This window comes from Mesoplodon mirus (assembly GCF_964341445.2).
Source record: "Mesoplodon mirus genome assembly, chromosome: 9".
Classification (NCBI taxonomy): Eukaryota; Metazoa; Chordata; class Mammalia; order Artiodactyla; family Ziphiidae; genus Mesoplodon; species Mesoplodon mirus.
In genome coordinates, this window is record NC_138985.1 from 109,560,103 (window position 1) to 109,580,032 (window position 19,930).

Below are 19,930 nucleotides of genomic sequence, written 5' to 3' on the forward strand. Positions count from 1 at the left end.
GCAACTAGACAGCGGCTGGCTTGCAGACCAGGAATCGGGAACAGCAGCAACGTGCCCTGTGACGCAGGTGAGGAAGCTGCCGGGGGGCTGGACTGAGCTGTACTTCCCTCCCCTCTCTGACCTTGCCTCACTCACAGCCAATTTTTTTTTTCTGTTCTACTCCGCCTCTCCTCCCAAGTCAATGCAGGTCCTGTTTCTTCCCAGGAACCCCCTTTAACCATGATACCGACTTCAGCTGGTTTCTGTGGTAACCCTGTCCCCCCGATGCCTGTGCGGCCTGGCTCCACAGCTGGTACAGGATGGTAGCCCGTCTGTGAAGGTGGGGGAACGGCAAGCAGCTTCAGCTTGTCTCCTTTCCCTCTAGGTCTACTCTGTTTCTTGCCCCTGAAGCCTCATGTCTGTATGTTTACTTCGTCCACCATTAACGCTGTTCCTTAATCTGCTCACAGAATTCCAACCCCCAAGCCTCCTCCACAGCACACACCCTTCCAGAGCCGTCAGGTACATTCCTGCCTCGTCCACGTCGCGGTGGGCCCTCCCAACCAAACTCATTTTATAACAGAAGAGGACTTGGGATCCCAAGCTTCGTAAACGGTGCAGTGGGCGGCGGGGCAGGGTGGGGAGACCACAATTAATGCTGTTAAAACAGAGCACGGGAAATGGGTCTTTTTACTCCAGGCCCTGATGTCTGGAATGTCAAAGCTCAGCAGAGATGGACTAAGCTGCCATGTCCTCTACACAGGCGAGGATTCACTCATGGGCTCCCAGGTGATGGGGGTGAGCCCCCCGGCCGGCCCCAGCCCCTCACACGACTGATACCCTCCACCTGCTCAGACACGGCCAGACACACCCCATCTAAGCTAGGGTCAAGTACTTCATTTCCCCTCCGAATACAAAAGGGAGTGAACCCTCCACCTGAAGTCTGCAAACTCTTGCAAAGAGCAGAAGGCAGAGGTGCAGAAGCTTGCCTGTTTAATGGTAAAGAGAAGAGAGATGCCGCGTTAGGAGCATGAGAGCTGGAGGCGGGAACGGGGGGCAGCACCTGCGGCGGGAAAGGGCGTCAGTGGAGGTAGATTACATGAAGGACACGGTAGTGCTGAAGGGTTTCTAAGGGGCTAGTGACAGTTCCACTTCGCTTCTTTGCGCGTCCTGTACTATAGAGAGGCGAGGCGGTACCCACCCTGGGGCAGTGAGATGGAACCAAACTGGCTGAGGATGGAGGAAACACACAAGCTCCCCAATCCCTCTCAGGGGTGCAGACACACAGAGGCAGAGAGCTCCATATATACAAACTTCACACAAAATAAATAAGGAGCTGTCATCAGCTTGGCCAGGTCTCACCCTGGCTTCCTCCCATCCCCGTCAGAAGCGATTCCAGGGCATTAGCCGGGAACCTTCCAGGCCCTAGGAGTCCACCTCAGTCCCAGCAGCTCCTTGACAGGAAGAACCTAAGCCCCTTTAGCCCTGAAGCCCCAGTCCTGGGGGTCTCTGGAGTGGCTCAGGGCCAAGTGCCAGGAGAGCCCCCCTAGAGCTACGTTAATTGCCGACTGAGCCCCGTCCGAGGGCAGGATCACAGCGGGAGCCCCTCGGGTCCCCAGAACCCTGGCCCAGTCTCGGAGCAGACTCGGGAGGTCCCGGGAGCCCCTCAGGGCCGGGCGCCCTGCCCCATCTGTTGGTGCTGGCTCCGCACAGCGAACCTGTTGACGTGCACGGGTATGGGCACGACAATCTTGGGGTTTCTTACAGGCTCCCCAGAACGGCTGCTCACATTGCCAGCTTTGATGCGCTTCCACTTGGCCCGCCGATTCTGAAACCAGATCTTGACCTGCACCTCACTGAGCTTGAGGGCGTGGGCGATCTGGGAGCGCTCGGTCAAGCTCAGGTATTTCTTGCAATGAAACTCCTTCTCCAGCTCCAAAAGCTGCTCGCTGGTAAAGGCTGTGCGGCGCCGCCGGCTTTTGCCCCCAGGAGCCGTGACTCCCGCCGCCGCCACCGCCGGTGCCCCCTCCTCAGCTCCAGTCCCCAGGCTCCCCGTTAGCTTCGCTCTGGGTCCCAGGGGGGCCCCGGGGCCCCCTGCAGAACCGTCCAGGAAAGCGTCGTCCTCGCTGTCACCGCCCGAGCCCCCTTCGTCCTGCTCGCTGCCTGCCGGGTCTCCCGCCGGCGCGTCCGGCTTCTCGTCATCCGAGCTGTACACCTTCCCCTCTGCTGTGGGGAGTGAGAGCCAGCGGGTGGCGGAGAGGCGGGGAGAAGGCGGACAGGTTGGAGGCGGCACGTGGAACCGTGGCCAGGCGTGGACAGCACGACAGCGGGAGGAGACACACACGTGGAGGGGATGAGACGGGGCGGGAGGGGAGACATCCGGGGTGAGGGGTGGGAAGAGGTTCGGGAAGACAGAGAGATGGGAAGAAAGGTATTAACCAGCACAGACTTCACTCCGCAAAGTGGGGGCGGCAACGGGCATGGATCAGAAGAGCACCGTCCCCAGGACTGCGACACCGCCCCCCCCCGCCCCTGCGACCTCGCTGCCCCTACCCGCTGCCTTCCGGCCCTCTCCAGACCCACACCGAGGGCTGGCCACTCACTGACCCCCGCCTCCAGACCCCGACCGCGCAGCCGCAGGCCAGAGGGAAGCAGTGCGGATCCTGGCTTGGGGTCCTTTCAGTGGCTAGAGGCAGGAGTGAGAACGTCGGGGAATTCACTTTTGCAGGAGAGACGGGGAGACCACAGCTGCAGCCTTTGCTATTCTCCTAGGACTCCTCGCTGGCCGAGTGGGAAGAGATACGTGCTCACCTCTATTCCGCGCCTCCCTCCCTTCCCTCTTCCTGAAATCTGGAATCTCTCTTTTTTTTTTTTTAACCTTTTGGCCCTGGCACCACATGCCATGTGGGATCTTAGTTCCCCGACCAGGAATCGAACCCGCGCCCCCTGCATTGGAAGTGCAGAGGCTTAACCACTGGACCGCCAGTGAAGTCCTGGAATCTCAGAATCTCATTTCCAGATGGAAACTTCAGGGTCATCTGAGTCCCTCCCCCTGCCGCAGTCGGGGTCCAAGAAGTGTTGCCCAAGCACCTGCGAGTCAGGAGGTTTCCGTACCCACATCCCCGATTCTCCTTCACCAGACCATCCAGCCCAGAGCAGGGAGCCCGCCCCACCGCACGCCACCTGGTCAGTGGCCGGATTTTTCTTCCAATGACTTAGCCCTCCAGGACCTTTTCAAGTCCTTCTCCTTAACTTTAAAAAGACATTATCTCTTTTCCACCCTCCCTCTTTCCCAGCCAAGGTTGCTGAGAAGCACAAACAGCTGCTTTCTGCCCAAGTTCAGAATCCTGAGGACCCTGAGCTTGGTGTCAGTGAGAGGGAGTATGGGAGAAGGAGGGAGAAATAGAAGTTCAGCAAGGGAAGATACAGAGAGGAAAATGGAGAAAGAAATTCTGACTCAGTGGACTACTGATTATTTGTAATCCCAGGCATATAAACATTTTAATCCATACATAATTCTAAAATTTAATTTGGCCATTGGTTTTAATCTTCTTATCTATTGACATTTTTGTCAGAACTGCAAATAATGCATTATGAATGTTTTCGGTGTTTGAGTTTTACAAACTCCCGTTTTCTGCCCAAAGGACCAATTAACAGTGGAGCAACAAAAAGTCAAAAGAAAACCAACCAGTAGAAAACAGAACAAAACAGATAATCCGTACACGGAACAGTCAGCTCCATACCAGTGGAGTTCACTGTGTAAAGAGGGGAGGACTTGGTAGGCATGGCGGTACATCTATCCGCATCACCACATGTCACGTGTACACCCCTAAGCACACTCTGAGGTTGAGACTATAACCCAGAGCTAAGTGACTTGGGGCAACAGTGAAATGCTTTATAAGAGAATGGGGCTGTGCACGTGTGTGCGCGGCTGGACGGCATCCCAACGCTCAGTGCTTGGCTGGCGCTCCTCTCTAACCCCTGCCATCTGCCTGCCCCCCTGCAAAAACTTCTCAGGGCCTCCAGGACCAGCCCAGTCACTTTCAGTTCCCTTCCCCGATCCCAGAGTTGTCCTTTCCCCTCACGGATGCAACCCACACCTGTTCCTTTTCCTCAGGAACCACATTTGCATGATTTCCCTGAGAGGCCAGAATTCAGCCCCTGCCCAGATCACCCACCTCCATCTCGGTCAGTGTTCTCATCTCACACCCCAGGGGTACCTTTATGCCTGAGCCCCTGCCTCTTCCTGGAGGGCTTCATGCTTTATCTGACCTTTGCAAAACCCACGTGGCACACCCTAGTTTAGCCTCACCCAGGCTTCCGACGCCGTCCCTGCTCGCTGCTACCGGCAGGTGGGTTTCGTTCGCTAGCAGCCCACCCAAGCTCCACCAGCGCCCTGCTCTGTGAGCTGTCAATAGACACAGCCACCGTCCACAGGTGACGTACCCCTCGTGATGCTCACCTCCCACCACCCCGGGCTGTCTTCCTTATCTAGCCAAAATCTGTTTAATTTCTGCAAGATGCAAATCCTTGGGTTCCCCTTTCATGTCACTAAGAGCTCTTTCCCACACCATTTTCCTCTCCCCCAGAACTCAAGCGTAACGTGTCCCAAACTGAACTCCTGAGACTTCTCCTGAGCCAGTTCTTCCCCATCTGACCCCGTCTTTCCCATCCATCTTCTGTGTTGTTCAAAGCAGACCTTCACTCTCTCTCACCGCCCATGCCCGACCCGACTTCTCACCACCTCCTGTGTGTCCAACTAGCCCGAGTCACCCTCGTCTCTTACCTGGTCCATCAACATTTTCTCCTGCTCCCGCCCCTCCCCCCTCCCCTGCCCCGATTACTCTTCTGTTTGAAATACTATATTCTTCACCTACATTTTTGCACTGACTCATTCCCTATTTCCTCCAGGTCTTTATCAATGAGACCTTCTCTGATCATCCTTTTTAAAATTAAAACTCCCAATACTCCCCATCTCCCTTCTCTGCTTTACTTGTTGCTATAGTATGTGTCACTAACTTTATTAACTTATTTTATTGGCTGTCTCTTCCTATTAGCACATAAGCTCCATGAAGGTAACCATTTTTTATTTTATTTATTATTTTTTTATTTATGGCTGTAACCCCAGCATCTAGAAAGTCACCCACACAGAGTAGGCACTGCATAAGTATTTGTTGACTGAATGAAAGAAACTATTGCCAAGCACTTGCTCCCTCTCCATTTCTGTCCCTCCTTTCTCAAGCCTCTCCTAAAATATCCCCTACAACCCTGCTCCCTCACCCCAGCTCCGGGCATAAGACATTCTCTCCATGAATATTATTCTACCCACTTTTCAGTGTACCCTCTGATCTCACATTAGCTGCAGAGGAACCCATATGTGGTGGGAATCTATAGGATCTTATGCTAAAGGAAATCAAGAACAACTCCCAACATCATTACTAAATCCTCTAACTTTTAATTTCTGATTTTTAAAACATGGCTTGAAGTAAACAGTAACAGAAAGAATAAGAAAAGCTCGTTAAAACTCACCTCCAGGCTTCCCTGGTGGCGCAGTGTTTGAGAATCTGCCTGCAAATGCAGGGGACACAGGTTCGAGCCCTGGTCTGGGAAGATCCCACATGCTGCGGAGCAACTAGGCCCGTGCGCCACAACTACTGAGCCTGTGCGTCTGGAGTCTGTGCTCCGCAACAAGAGAGGCCGCGATAGTGAGAGGCCTGCGCACCGCAATGAAGAGTGGCCCCCGCTTGCCACAGCTAAAGAAAGCCCTCGCACAGAAATGAAGACCCAACACAGCATAAATAAATAAATAAATAAGTAAATAAAGCATTAGAAGCCCTTTAAAAAAAAAAAAAACAGCCCAATATTACAATATTTTAAACAGCTGCTAAAAAGGCAGAAACTGGATTTCAGGGCTTGAAGGATGAAATCATTTAGCACAGCTCCAAGCACCCAGGGGGTGTCCAATAAATCTAAACTGACGATGACTGAGATGAGGTTCCCAGGTTCCTGATCTGGCAGGGCCCTCCTGAGACCAAACCATCCGTCCCTCTGTCTTCAGGCAGATTCCATAAAATCAAGCCCACATGAGTGGGCCACCCCCAGTGCCGCTTTTAAAGCCACATAAGAAGCACAGGTTCACAACCGCTCTTGGTTACTTGATCCCGGTGGGATCCTGAGCCTTTAGAACCATGACATTGAGGCCTCGGATGAGCAACTCTTCTAAGGAGGGGGTGGGGGGAAATAGAAGAAAGCAACCGAGAGGGGAAAACACAGCTACGCTCTCAGAGGAGAGGGTCTGGGACAGTGAGTGAGACTGAGGAGGAGGGAGAAGGAAAGGCACAGCAGGAGGAGGACTGGGGCACGAGGGGGGAAGACATAGAGGCAGAAGAAGAGAAACGCAAAGGGCTGAAAAGTTTAGGGAGAAAACAGAAAAACATCGGGGCATTCGGGGAAGACAGTAAAAAGCTTTCGAAAAAAACCCAGCACGCCCTACATTTTCCCACCCTGAACAGTGATGCATCTGGAGCCCTGCTGTTTGTTCTGTGCTCCACCGACAGATGGAGCACTTTAGGATGCAAGACCCAAAGTGATGGAAACTATTCGGAAGGCTTGGACGAGCAGTATGGCAGTTCGACCCTTTATAGTATAGCAATCCTGAAACAGCTTTACTGTTTTCTCATGAATGAGCTAAAAAATAAATGCAAACTATTTTCTTTTATCCAATTCATAATGAATACTCATAGTAAATATACTCAAAACAAAGATGGCGCCTAGAAAAATGGTTTTGGCTAAAACTTGACAGAAGCACATCTTGTTGATAAAATTTCTATTTGCAAACTTTGATTTAGAATAATTGGACATGGTAGATATAATGTCCATAAAAGTACATTTCTAACTGCAGATGCTATAGCTGGTTGATGTGAACAAAAAAACTTGATCAACAAAACAAGACGTAGAAAATTTTCAATGGGAAATAATGATCCTGATGAGAAAAATTCTAGCAAACGGAAAAATGTCTAATTGGAAACAATTGTACTGTGCTAGGTAGGTAGGTAGGTAGGCCAAACAGAGAGGTTCTGTCCTCTGTGTATGAAAATGACATTGGTAATATAAGAGTACATTGTTTTATATATAAAATAGATAATCAATAAGGACCTACTGTATAGCACAGGGAACTTCACTCAGTACTCTGTAATAACCTGTATGAGAAAAGAATCTGAAAAAGAACAGATATATGTATATGTATAACTAAATCACTTTGCTGTACACCTGAAACTAACACAACATTGTAAATCAACTATACCCCAATATAAAAGAAAAGAAAAAAAAAGAGTACATTGTTTTCAGCTTGTTCCCTGTGGGTAAGTCTACAGTCTGTGAAAAGACTTTGGTATCTATCTAGGGAAAATGACACTGAAGCAGACTGGTTATTAGGAAACATCCAGAGTTCTCCTGGTAGATGCTATTATCCTAAGAAGCAGAAATCGCAGGGTTCGAACCATGATTACTTGTGGAGTCCACTCCAGGGGCATTATTCCACCCCAGAGAGCAGCACTCAGACTCCAGAGGCGCCCTTGCAAGGGGCCCTCCTTCCGAGAGGAAGAGAAGCCCTAACTTGGTAACGAGTCAGGTCAGACTGGGGAAGAAATCAAGGGCAAAAGAATCCGTGGTAGGTATTCTCCAGTAGAAGGAACAAGTAGCACCAGACTCGTACCATCTAGAGAGGGAGTCCGCGGCTGAGGTCACCAAGGATGCTGGGCCTGGGGAGTGGAGTGGAAACCACCCCCAGGACTGGAGAACCACTTCAGACGGAGCCCCTGTGCCATTCGGCCCTCACGCAGCCTGCTGTGGTCCAGCTGACATAAAGCACAGTCTTTATTACGCACTGAGGAGAAGTCTCTCCCCCATTACACTCAGTTCTGACTTCTCTTCCCTCCGTTTAAAGAGCCACTACCCTCACATGCCCCAAACCACGCCCCGGACAACTACCCAGCTTCCTGACTACAGAACCAATTTGGGTGGGGTAAAAAAGTGGGAAAAAACCCAGGTCACCCCTCAAAAAAGAGGCATGTCTGCCACCACCCTCACTGCATCAACATGCCCAGTACGTGATTATTTCTTTGGTTCTTCTGGAGACGCTACTTCCTCCTGTCCTTGATGGCACCTAGCTCACTGTCAATGTGTCTTCATTCATCCTCATTAATTTCACGCCCACATTATGCTACTACTCCTTCCTATAAGTTTCAGTACAAGAAGGAAAATTCACTTCCTCTCTCTCCTGTTTCCCCATGACCCTTCAGCATTCTTATTTATTTATTTATTTGCGGTACGCGGGCCTCTCACTGTTGCGGCCTCTCCCGCTGCGGAGCACAGGCTCCGGACGTGCAGGCCCAGCGGCCATGGCTCACGGGCCCAGCCGCTCCGCGGCATGTGGGATCCTCCCGGACCGGGGCATGAACCCACGTCCCCTGCATCCATCGGCAGGCGGATTCTCAACCACTGCGCCACCAGGGAAGCCCTCTTCAGCATTCTTTACTCCAAATGGACAGGAGAACTTCCTCTACATCACTCCCACCTTCATGACAAGTTCATGGCGACTTCCCCACCGCCCCAAGCTCAGAGCTCCTTTCATGGCGTATTAACATCATCATTGCCAAGAGCACCCTTGCATGACCTTTAACTTTCCCAAGCACTTTCACACTTATTCTTTCGTCTTTGAGCAACTCACTGAAGTACAGCTGACCTATTAGTGGTAGTAATGGGAGGTTAGTAACCTTATTTTCAGGTGAAAAAACTGAGTTTCAAAAAGATGAAATGGGGCTTCCCTGGTGGCGCAGTGGTTGAGAGTCCGCCTGCCGATGCAGGGGACATGGGTTCGTGCCCCGGTCTGGGAAGATCCCACATGCCGCGGAGCGGCTGGGCCCGTGAGCCATGGCCGCTGAGCCTGCGCGTCCGGAGCCTGTGCCCCGCAATGGGAGAGGCCACAGCAGTGAGAGGCCTGCGTACTGCAAAAAAAAAAAAAAAAAAAAAAGAATCCTCCTGCCAATGCAGGAGACATGGGTTCAAGCCCTGGTCCGGGAAGATCCCACATGCCGTGGAGCAACTAAGCCCATGCGCCACAACTACTGAGCCTGTGCTCTAGAGCCCGCGTGCCACAACTACTGAGCCCACATGCCACAACTACTGAAGCCTGCGTGCCTAGAGCCCGTGCTCCACAACAAAAGATACCACCACAATGAGAAGCCTGCGCACTGCAACTAAGAGTAGCCCCTGCTCGCCGCAACTAGAGAAAGCCCGCGCATAGCAATGAAGACCCAATGCAGTTAAAAATAAAAAAAAAATTAAAAAAAAAAGAATCTGCCTGCCAATGCAGGGGACACGGGTTCGAGCCACGGTCTGGGAAGATCCCACATGCTATGGAGCAACTTAGCCTGTGCGCCACAACTACTGAGCCTGCGAGCCACAACTACTGAAGCCTGCGCACCTAGAGCCCGTGCTCCAGAACAAGAGGAGCCACCGCAATGAGAAGCCCATGCACCGCAACAAAGAATAGCCCCCACTCGCTGCAACTAGAGAAAGCCCGTGCGCAGCAACGAAGACCCAATGCAGCCAAAAAATTTTTTAAATTAAAAGAAAAAAGATGAAATGATTTTCCCCAGGCACACAGCTAGGCACAGAGCCGGGTCTAGAATCCTGGTCTCCTAAACCTCCAATCAGTGCTCTTTCTATCCTTTCCAGTAAAGTATCTTCTCTTCCCTCCACCTGAAGTAAAAGTCCTCCCCAGATGCCTCTTCAGATAAATAGCCTTCCTATCAAACCCAGTTTTAGTTTAGACCTCATCCCTTTCACTTATCACCCAGAGCTCCAGCCTAATCATCAACATCTTCCCTTCCCTTTCGCACAGAAGATTCTTAAAATTGCCACAGAAGAGGCCTCACTCACCAAACTCCACTTTTGTCCTTTCACAGGCTATTTTTCCCATCATTCCCAAGACAAAATTCCCTCCAAATCTTTCTGCTGTTTTTTCCATCATTATTGGTTTGTATGATGTAATCTTACCAGTCCCCATTTCTTTTATTCAGAAATGTACTTCCTCATTTAAAGAATAATACTGCCCATCTATGGAAACAGTTTTGTTTCAATGCCACTTTTCTCTAGCTTCTGCTGTACAAGCGCCTCTCATCCCTCAAGGACAGCTCTGCCTTGTCCAGGAGTCAGCCTCACTGAGGGACAGACACCTTCCTCCCACCGGCACCTCTGCCTGCCTTCCCCATTACAGAGCCTCTCAGAGCCTCACTCCCAGGATCCAGCGCTCTTAGCATTGCTTATGTAGCCAGGGAGAAGGCTTTCCTCCCTAATACCGAAAGGGAGCTAAGGGCACATTCTTTTCTTCTTTTCTGGTTGATAGACATCTGTTTAGGGTTTGTTTCTGTCTGCCCAGCACCCCTTACCCCTGCTGTTCACTAATGGCGCCCCCTTCCTTTAGCCACTGCTCCCCGTCAACTGCCCAGGAGAGTGGGGCTGTCAACCGCATTTCTCCACCTTCACGACCACAAGGAAGGTGACCTGGAGCGGACCCATCCGCACATCCGGTCTCTCTGGGGACTTGACTCGAGCTAGTGAATCAGTTGTCCTAGGATTTTACACGTGCTAGAACTCACTGGGGTCCCGATCTGGGATTATAAAAATGTAGCGTTGCTTATGCCTGTGCCCTCCCCTTCCTCTCACCAGGAGAAAATGAGGCAAAGACGAGAGACAGGAGCCAGACTGAGAGCAAGACAAAAAGACCTAACGATACTGTTTGCATGTTTGGATCCACGTGAGTCAATCAATGTCCATTTTAGCTTAAATTAGAGCTGAGTTACTGTCACAAGCAACCCAAAGAGTTCTGACTGCAGACATCGCGCTAACTAGAAGTGACAAGACTCGCATGACCCCAGGGAAGGTAAGCCTCTCCACCTCACTCCCACACCAATCCCATCCAAAATCATTTCTCCAAAAAGAAACCGAGGTCACCCTCAAATTATTCATGATAATGCCACCTAAAATTCCACAAGTCTGAAACGGATTTGGACGTTAAAAAATCTCCATAATCCATCCAGTGTGAATTGCTTTAATCCAATAGCTGTGCTCCTAACACTAAGCTGAGATATATGAGGGAATAGGAATTCTGATGAAGAAAAAAGGAGAGGTTTTTTTTGCTTGTTTGTTTGCTTGTTTCGGGTTTTACGTTTGTTTTAACAGAAAGGAAGAACAGGCCCCAGTGGGACACAGAAGGGCTCTGGGCAGCCATGTCCACAGAGTGTCTACACAGAGTGTCTCACCAAAATGTGAGACAGGAAAATTGAAAAGAGGGAGAAAGAGCTAAGAACAAAACTCGAAATCTACCCATATTAGGTTCATGCAGTGTTCTCTCCTGGCAAGCCCCATACAACCAGGTCTCGGGATACAGGGCTATTTCTAACCTGTCCTTTTCAGTACAGAGAGTGCCACCCATCACAACTCCTAGTAAAGAGGTCTCTCCCGACTTAATTCCCAGGAAAGCTTAATTCCCATCCATTTCCAGTACATGGACAACACATAATTTCTTGCATACCTATTACTTCAGGATGCTGGACAAATAGCTTCTCATTTAATCTTTAACTCTGTGAGGTAAGAACTGTTGCCCTTATTTTACTGGTGAGAAAACGGAGACTGCAGAGGTTAGTATTTTGCTGTAGATCACAAAAAGGGTGGTGCCTAAATCTGTATCCAAAGCCTGTGTCCGTTCCTCTGGGCGACACCACATCTCTTCGATATCACTGAATGAAAGAGACTGAAACCCACCGTCATCCTATCATAACTTCTGTACCAGATGGAGAAATAATACAGAAGGCCAGGAACCGATTTCACAGCACAGCTCTTCTTTTGGGGCACTGCTTCCTTCCTCACCACGTCAACTTGGTCACAATCAGATGCCCAATCTCTTTGGCCTAGATAAGATCTACCCCCACCTTTATCTCTCATTCAGTATGACGGCTGTAAACGGCCAGAGCTCAGGTAACACCATCCGATCCCAGATGACGGAGCCTTTTCCATCCTAAAGCCCAGCCCTGATTTCATCTCAAGATGTAGGCATCCCAGGCACCTCGTCAGTGACCCCGATAACTCAGCGCCGAGAAGTACAGAATCTCTTCTCCCAATCCCTTTGCGCAGGATGGCTTTTTTTTTTTAAGGGAACAATTCATTAATAAAAGTATCCTTACAGATAAAGACAGAATTGTAGAGCTGGAGCGACCTTAGAAATCACCTAATTCAAACCCCTAACTTTACTGATGAGGAAGCTGGGACACACAGAGGTGTGATTTGGCCGAGACCAATCGGTTCCACGCTCCCAGTATCTGTACACAATTCACAGGACAGTTATAGCACGTACTCCAGCGTGAAGTGCTTCTCCCCTTCGCTCTGGGGATAGTTCCATCCTCCTCCCTCCTAGTTCACGGCTGCAGCACATCTCTGCCCATCGCTTCCAATGCAGAGTTCCAGCTTACCCAGTACTTCTACTTGAATACCACTTCCTCCATAATTCACAGTCAGGAAATCCATCTCCCGTTACCCCCAGTGCTTTCTCCTCATAACCCTAGTCTCTGTCAGTCCCGGCAGCCCCCGCACTCCACGCCCCGCCCCCCAGCCCTCCCCCACCCATCCCCACCCATCCCCCCCCCCCCCCCCCCCCGGGGCCACGGCCGCATTTGCTTCTCATACAGACGTCTCATTTCATCGCTGGAAGAGTATTCCTTTCCCTTCCATGATGGGGAGGGCATGAAGGCACCGCCTCATGACTACCTGCCATACCGTGCTGTCTCTTCCTACTAACACTGAATTCAACTCGTGAAGGTCACTCTTCTATCACACCGAATTCAAGCATCTTTTCCCTAGCACTCTCCCAATCCGCACATCAAAACTGCTTCCACATTACTCTAAGCTGTAACTTTCTCCCAGCACGATCGTATCGCCAGTGGAAAACCCCAACCCCTTCTCTACCACTCCTAACCCAGACCTCCTTCATCACCATCACAGCCGTGGGCACCACCACGGGCATACAGCGCGCTGTCCTTTTCACTCTTTCAGGTGAGGGACTTCCTCTGTCCGACCCCGGCCGGGGGCGTTTCCCATCACCTCCAGGTAAAAGTTCTCCCCCAGAGAACGCTTTCCTTCTCATCGTTCCTATTTAAGCTTCTGTCTTTTTGTACATCTACCCCACTGCTTCTCTCATTGCTGTTTCCTAACTCCCAATCCGTTTCACTGCAAAGATCCTTCTTTCCCCGTTATTTCCAGGGTAAAATCCTTGCCTATAGCTTCCCACTGTATTGCATTGAGAGTAACATTACTGTCAACGCAAAGCACTTTGCTTAGATTATGTTACTCCTTTCCAATTAAAACATTTCCTCTTATTATTCCAATTACTGCCTCTCTCACGTTATTCCTAGTACAGACTATTCATGCCCATCGCTCTGAGTCTAAGAATTATGCTCCTAACCATCTAGAATCTGTATCTCCATAGTTGCATTTGTCACAGCAGAGACCCCTCTTCCAACCCTCCTAAGTGCCACCTTCACTACGGCACAAGGCATCTCAGGATCGCATTCCAAACCTCCAGTAACATTTTCCGCTGTCATTTCTGAGCTCTCTCTCTCTCAGCCAGGGTCTCTGGCAGCCTGACAAAGCCTGTGAACCCCTTTTTGGAATAATGCTTTAGGTGCATAACATAAAACACACAGGATTACATTAGAAGCCAATTACATAAAATCTAGTTATCAAATATTTTAAATGCATTTGAGAACAATTTATGTTTCTTTACTAAATTATTCAACAACAAGATGTCACCAAAGATTGTAAATTTCTATGACAATACCTGTGATTTCTATTGGTGAGAAAAATCTCAGGTACTGGGGAAACTACCATGGTTTCTGGCCTACCTTCATAATTACAGGAAGTGCCAAATTTTAGTGAGAAGTTAGTAGAAATAAAGATGTAATTTTTTTCCCACCCATAGTTAACAGATCTCCTCACAGGAGGTCCATGGAGTCTGTGTTAAAAGCCCGACTAAACACTGAGTCTAGAGAAATAAGCTTTAATTCTATGAAATTGAAAGGAACATTAAAAATCATCTAAACTAAAACTTTTATGTTACAGGTGAGGAAACTGAAGCCTAGAGAAGTTATAAGACTGTGAATCTCCTGTAGTGTTTTAAACAATACTAAGGCCATAACAGACACACAATAAACGTTCCCTGAATTGAACTAAGTGGCTTGCCAAAGTCGTACAGCTAATGATTGACAAAGTTGAGACCTGAACCCATGTGTCACAGCTCCTGAATAGACGTTCCTTCAATCACATTAAGTTAATGCAACATCTGCCTTTCTATAAATGTCAATGGAGCAATCACTCTCCCTGTATGCTCTGCCTCAAAATTTCTAGGAAAACATGCTCTCCATCACTCCCAAGAAAAATCTCCCTCCTGTTTCTAGCAACAGACGTCTCTGATTCCATGTCACATTATCCCTTCCTGTTTTTCTCTCATCAGTCAATATACCTTGACAGTCATAATGGATACCTATTCAGAAACTGATGGTCATCTACAATGTTTGCTAGCTATAACCAGGTGCTTGACTCACAGCAATCAGCATTCAGATATCATGCTCCCAGGAAGTTTCCCTAGTCTCCTTGCATGATTTCATTATTGCCAATCTCTATTCAGAAATGAGCACATCTTTTTCGGTTTAGTTTTAAAAAATAATGTTCACTACACTGCCATCTCCCAGTGTTGTCCCATCACGTTCTCTTTTCTATACCATCTCAACCACAGATGTTATTTTCCTCACCATGCTCAGCACTGGCATTATCTTTCATATCAGTCTCTCACTGGATTTGTACCGTCAGTCCAACAATTACATATGGAGTGTCCACCATCCCTCACCTCTTAACTCTTTGTTTTCAGGTAATCCAACCCTTTTCTCCCTGAATGAATCACTGCTCTAGACACCTGCAGTTTAAAGTTTTCTCCTGCACTTCTCCAAACGGCCAGCTCTTTTCATCATTCCCCAGCACGCAGCATCCTCTTCACCTGTCCTCTCTGTGATGTGTATTCACACCACATCCTTAAGTTAGCTTTGATAACTGTCAGAGCTCACACACACCTTCACCCACAGGATCATCTCTCCCTGTCCCATTCAAGGCAGAATTCTCTTTTTTCCTGTCATTTGGGGCTTACTGCTCTCCTCTCTCCATATTCCTAATACATCAAGGACTTCATTATGCACCCATTTCAAAGCTCCTTTTCCCTCATCACTTCCACAGGACTGTTCTTACAACTCTCTCCATCTGATACGTCCACATGCGGCTACGGACCACCCGAAACATGGCTAGTTTGAATTGAGATGTGCTGAATGTGTAAAATGCACACTGGGTTTCAGACTTGGTATGGAAAGAGGATATAAAACATCTCAGGAAAGTTTTTATATTAACTAATGCTGAAATAATATTTTGGACACGCTGGGTTAAATAAAATATACTATGAAGTTAGTTTCACCTGTTTCATTTTACTATTTGAATGTGGCTAATAAAATTATTTTTACTACATAAATGACTTGCTAGACAGCACTACTCTGGGTGCTTCTGTTGACTCATACTTTTAAATCTTCCCCACTAATTCAAAATCCTCTGTTATCACTCCTCCTAGGACGCCTCTCCCAGCTACCCCCACTGCTCCCACACGCCAAACCTAGAATTATTTTCCGTACACCACGCTCAATACCTTTTCTACCCCATTATTTCTGTACACAGTGTTTCTTTTTGCCTGCTAATAGAGCTTCTACCCCGGCATCTAATCATAATAAAGTTCTGTTTCCTTCTTCATCAGTTCTAGTACGGTGCTGTCTGTCTCAACTCTCAGAAAAATTTTTAGAAATAGTCCTCTAATTCCCGACAAAAAGAACTTTGCTCACCATTATCTAAATTGGCCTATCTTCACTATAATTTCATTAAAAGGGCTAGAAATTGTAAAACCCTAGACAAATGTAAATGAATAATTTCAGACCCATGTCACCCATTCAAACTAGGACAGAAATTCTTCCCGTCACTTTAAAAATGTCGTTCCCTCTCCAAACTCTACTATGTTGAGGTTTCAACCCCTTTATTCAATCCGAGAACCCTCTTACTTCATGCTAAATACTCTAATACAATTCCCCAAATGGAGAGTTTGTTTTCCCACCACTTTCAGCATGCATGTGTCATCACGCCCCAAACTGATGTGATGTCTAACATTTCTGGAATTGCCATTTCTTTTCTCGACTATGTTAGGGAAAAATCAAGACTGGGAAGGTGGACGGGAGTGGTGACGAAGGGTTGAGAGAGTCTGCACTGAGGGGGATAAGAAGCTGGGGTCACAGAGAAGGCCTCCCATTCACTGTCCCCTTCGAACGTTCCTTCTGAAAGCTCTCCTTACTGCTCAGCCCCCAAGCCCCACTGTAAACCCTTTACGTGTGTCTCTTCCCAGTGAATGACTGCCTTCACTCCAGCACCTCTCAGAGTTCTTCCTCTGTAAGGTCTCCTTCCCATCGTTCTTAGCAAAGAAATTCCTTGTCTTTACTCCAAGGACAAAGAACAATCCCTTCATTGCTTCCAATATTCCCTTCAGGTGATGAAGATCTTTCCTTCATCATTCTATATATATAAATTCCAGTTTCTTATCATTCCCGGTATTGAAAAACCTTTTTAAAAAAATTACTCCTAGTGTTGGAACTTTCCCTTCTTTCCTACTAGTATATTTATTTAGTTCCTTCCTAATCCTCTCAAGACAGAACTCTTTCACATACACACACACTTCTGTTCCAGAAATATTGTTCCCTTTTCATGTAGCCAACGCTAGAAATCCCTTGCATATGTCTCTTCCAATAGGTGGCCCTCTCCTTTCTCTTATGCTCTTTGGATAATCTGGGTATACAGCTCATTTGTTCATCCTTTCCTCTATTCTATTCCTCAATATTTCTCTTCTGTTCTTTTTCTCTGTTTATTCCTCTCTCTCTCTCTCTCTCTCTGTCTGTCTGGTTTTACTGCCAATGTTCTGTCTGCTTCAGAAAAGAGCCCCCATTATACAAATGGGTCAAAATAAGAACTCAGGGGAACCTGAAAGAGTAGGACACGTTGCTTGTTCTCCCATGGTCTGGGGACAATCCCCCCAGCTCCCCTCCACTGGGGTGTCCTCCTCTCTCCTCCCCCTCAGCTCATCTCTTCCTCAGGTGTCTGGTCCTCCCTCAGACGCCTGCCTTGCTCCCTTTTCTGCCTTAGGACCACCCTATTCAAAAACTCCCACTGAGCCTTTCCTCTTCCCATCCTCCTGCCGCCTGCCCCTCCTTCCCCCCACTCTGGCCCCTTTTATCCTGTGGACATCTCCTCCCACCTTCCAGTTGCTGCTCGATCATTTCCTTTGGGTCCTCCTCAGGAGATGCTGCTTAGACTTCAGTCACTGGTTCCTCCTGGTCCAACCAGGTACAAAAAAAACAACAGCTGAATTCCCAAAGCCAAAATGCCCAGGGCTAGAGGGGCAAAGAAGAGGAAGGCGGACTCTACAGCAGCCCTTGGGGTCTGGAAGAGGTATTAGCCCTTTGGACAATTTCAGGGAAGGGCCCAGGAACCTATCCTCAGGAATTGCTCTCTCCTGGCAAAGGACAAAAGGGCTATTGGCTTTCCTCCCTGTCTCCACTAGAGTCAGCCCCCAGGCCTCCTGGGTCACTTCCACCTGCTCACCTGGTTAAGCAGAGGCAGGTTCATCCTGATGCTAAAGAACTTTAAGCTTCAGGATTGCCACACTTGCACGCAGCCCGTTTTTTCTTAAATAGGGCCCACCCACCAAATTGTGTAAGCTTTGGATCTCAGCACACCTGAATCTGTCCCTGGATAGCAGAAAGCTTTTCCAGCTTCTGGAGGTTAAGGATCAATAGGGAAGCCTGTTTAGATTGATTTGCAACAGGGTTCAGTTTGAAAACATCTTGCCTCTATTGAGAGGGAATCCTCCTATGGAGGATCCAGGATTCCTGAATACCTCTTAGCTGAATCTCACTGGTTCCAGAATCTTGGCTGGATTCTGGACTCCAGGCCTTTGGGCCACACCCAACTCAGCCCAGCCTGTAGCCCCTCTCTTGGCCTCCCAGTCAACCTTGGTCCAGAAGTGCTAGGCCTCCTGCTAGCTAATGTTCCCTTAGGACCCCTACTTGGTTCTTCAAGGCTTAGCTCTAAATCCGCCAATAGAGAAGTGACCTCTACAACTGTAAGAGAAAGACAGGTCATCCTCACCGTCAGCACCACTTTAACACCCTCCCTTTGCCCCTGCGTTCACAGAGCCCATTTGGGGTCAGTACAATCGTCTCTTCAGAAGCCCTTAATGAACTGACAGCTGCCCCACTGTACCCTCACCCAGGGGTCTTGCTGGTGTCCCCAGGAATCCCACACTGGCAGCTTCTCTATTCCCAGCAGAGGAGAAAAATGAAGGGATTCTGAAAAGGAGACGCAGGAGCTGAGGCTGGAGGACTAGACTGCTGGGAGGAAAGGCACTGCTCTGGCGGGAGCACTGGCAAGTCTCTGGCGAGGCTGCAGCCACTCTGGAGACGCAGCGGGGCGCGGGGCTGGGGTCTAGAGGAGCCGCGTCGGCAGCGGGATTGGAGGTGGCTCCGCAGAACCCGCCATCTGGGGGTCTGGGATTCCAGGGCTCCAGGCAGGTGCCGAGACTCCGAGCAGGCGGCTGCCCGGGACTTCCAGGTGAACAAGCCTCCCGCCCGGCGCCCTGGTCGCCCGGCACTTACCCGGCAGACTTGGGAAAGTCTCTGAGAAGTGCAGAGGCGGGGGCGGTGCGGGGTCTGCCACTTTCTCCCGGGCGGGCAGCAGCTCTTCGGCTTCCAGCCCGCCCTCCGGGCGTCGGCCGCCCGGCTCGGGGTTGTTTCGGGTGGCAGTGGCGGCGGCGGCGGCGGCGGCAGCGAGCTCCGGGGGCCCGTAGAAGGCGTCGGGCGGCTCCGCGAAGCTGGGCAGCGCGGTGGTCAGAGCCACCATCGAGGGCACGGCCTGGCCCAGCCCCGCGCAGAAGGTGTTGGTCAGGCGGCCGGCAAAGGAGGCTAGCGGGGCGAGGGGCGGGAGGCCGGCGGGCAGCGGCGCGGGAGCCAGCGCCTGCGGCAGCACGAGGGGCCGGTAGGGCATGAACATGGGGTAGCCAGTGTAGAGCAAGTGGCCGGAGCGCGGCGGCGGCGGCCCGATCAGGGAGTCGATGGAGAAGGCAGTGCCCGGGCCCCCGCCGCCGCCGCCGCCGCTGCCCCCGGGGGCGCCCCCGCCTCCGGCTCTCTGCATCGTGCCCGGAGCTGCGGGCGCCCCAGGGCGCTCCCCTCCGGGCGCCGCCGTGCGCCCCGCGGCTCGGGCGCCCCACGCGGACACGCAGGGCTCGCTCCCTGGCTCCCGGGCCGAGGTGCCGGCGGGGCGCGGGCTCGGCGCAGTGTGGCTCCGGCGCCGCGCTCCCTCTCTCTCTCATAAGGAGGGAGGGGGCGGGCGAGCGGGAGGGCTGGGGGTGTCGCCCTCCGGACTCATCCATCTTCCTCAAATTACGCTTCACTTCCTCCCTCCGCCCGCAGCCGCCGCGCCCGGCTCCCGCTCCCTCCGCAGAGGCCGTTCCCAGCGGCCCGGCCGGCCGGCCCGGGACCCCCGCCCGCCCCCCGCAGCCCAACCAACTATTATTAATGGAGATTGATGAGGCCGGACACGCCGCTTTGTGAAAGTTTGCGGCCGACGAGAAGGCAGCGGCAGCTGCTGGGCCGGTGCCCCTCCCTCCAGCCGGCCCGCCCCCCACTCTGCCCACCCAGCTCTGGGCGTGGACTGGGAGCTGGGCCCGGCGTGGACCGAGCGCGGGGCGGTCAGCGAGGAGAGCGCAGCG

General features: G+C 50.5%; 1 protein-coding gene across 2 annotated transcripts; it reads right to left on the reverse strand.

The window, feature by feature from the left end:
* Nucleotides 1–987: 987 nt before the first annotated feature.
* On the reverse strand, nt 988–19,368 carry GBX1 (gastrulation brain homeobox 1). Of its 2 annotated transcripts, none has more exons than XM_082632139.1 (2): nt 18,819–19,368; nt 988–2,205 (listed from the first exon to the last, which is right to left on the reverse strand). In XM_082632139.1, exons 1-2 carry the CDS (start codon nt 19,351–19,353, stop codon nt 1,646–1,648), a joined length of 1,095 nt encoding a protein of 364 aa, XP_082488265.1. In that variant the 5' UTR covers nt 19,354–19,368; the 3' UTR covers nt 988–1,645. The 2 variants fall into 2 exon arrangements, 1 of the variants encoding a protein (XP_082488265.1); XR_014294959.1 differs by lacking the exon at nt 18,819–19,368 and adding an exon at nt 18,433–18,481 and having other exon boundaries at nt 2,122–2,205.
* Nucleotides 19,369–19,930: the final 562 nt, after the last annotated feature.

What these genes read in the sequence shown, in the direction of transcription:
- GBX1 (XM_082632139.1), bottom strand. Translation starts at nt 19,353, where the DNA reads ATGCAGAGAGCCGGAGGCGGGGGCGCCCCCGGGGGCAGCGGCGGCGGC. An exon ending in GACTTTCCCAAGTCTGCCGG is followed by an intron (nt 2,206 to 18,818) that starts GTAAGTGCCGGG and finishes CACTCCCCACAG; the next exon opens with CAGAGGGGAAGGTGTACAGC.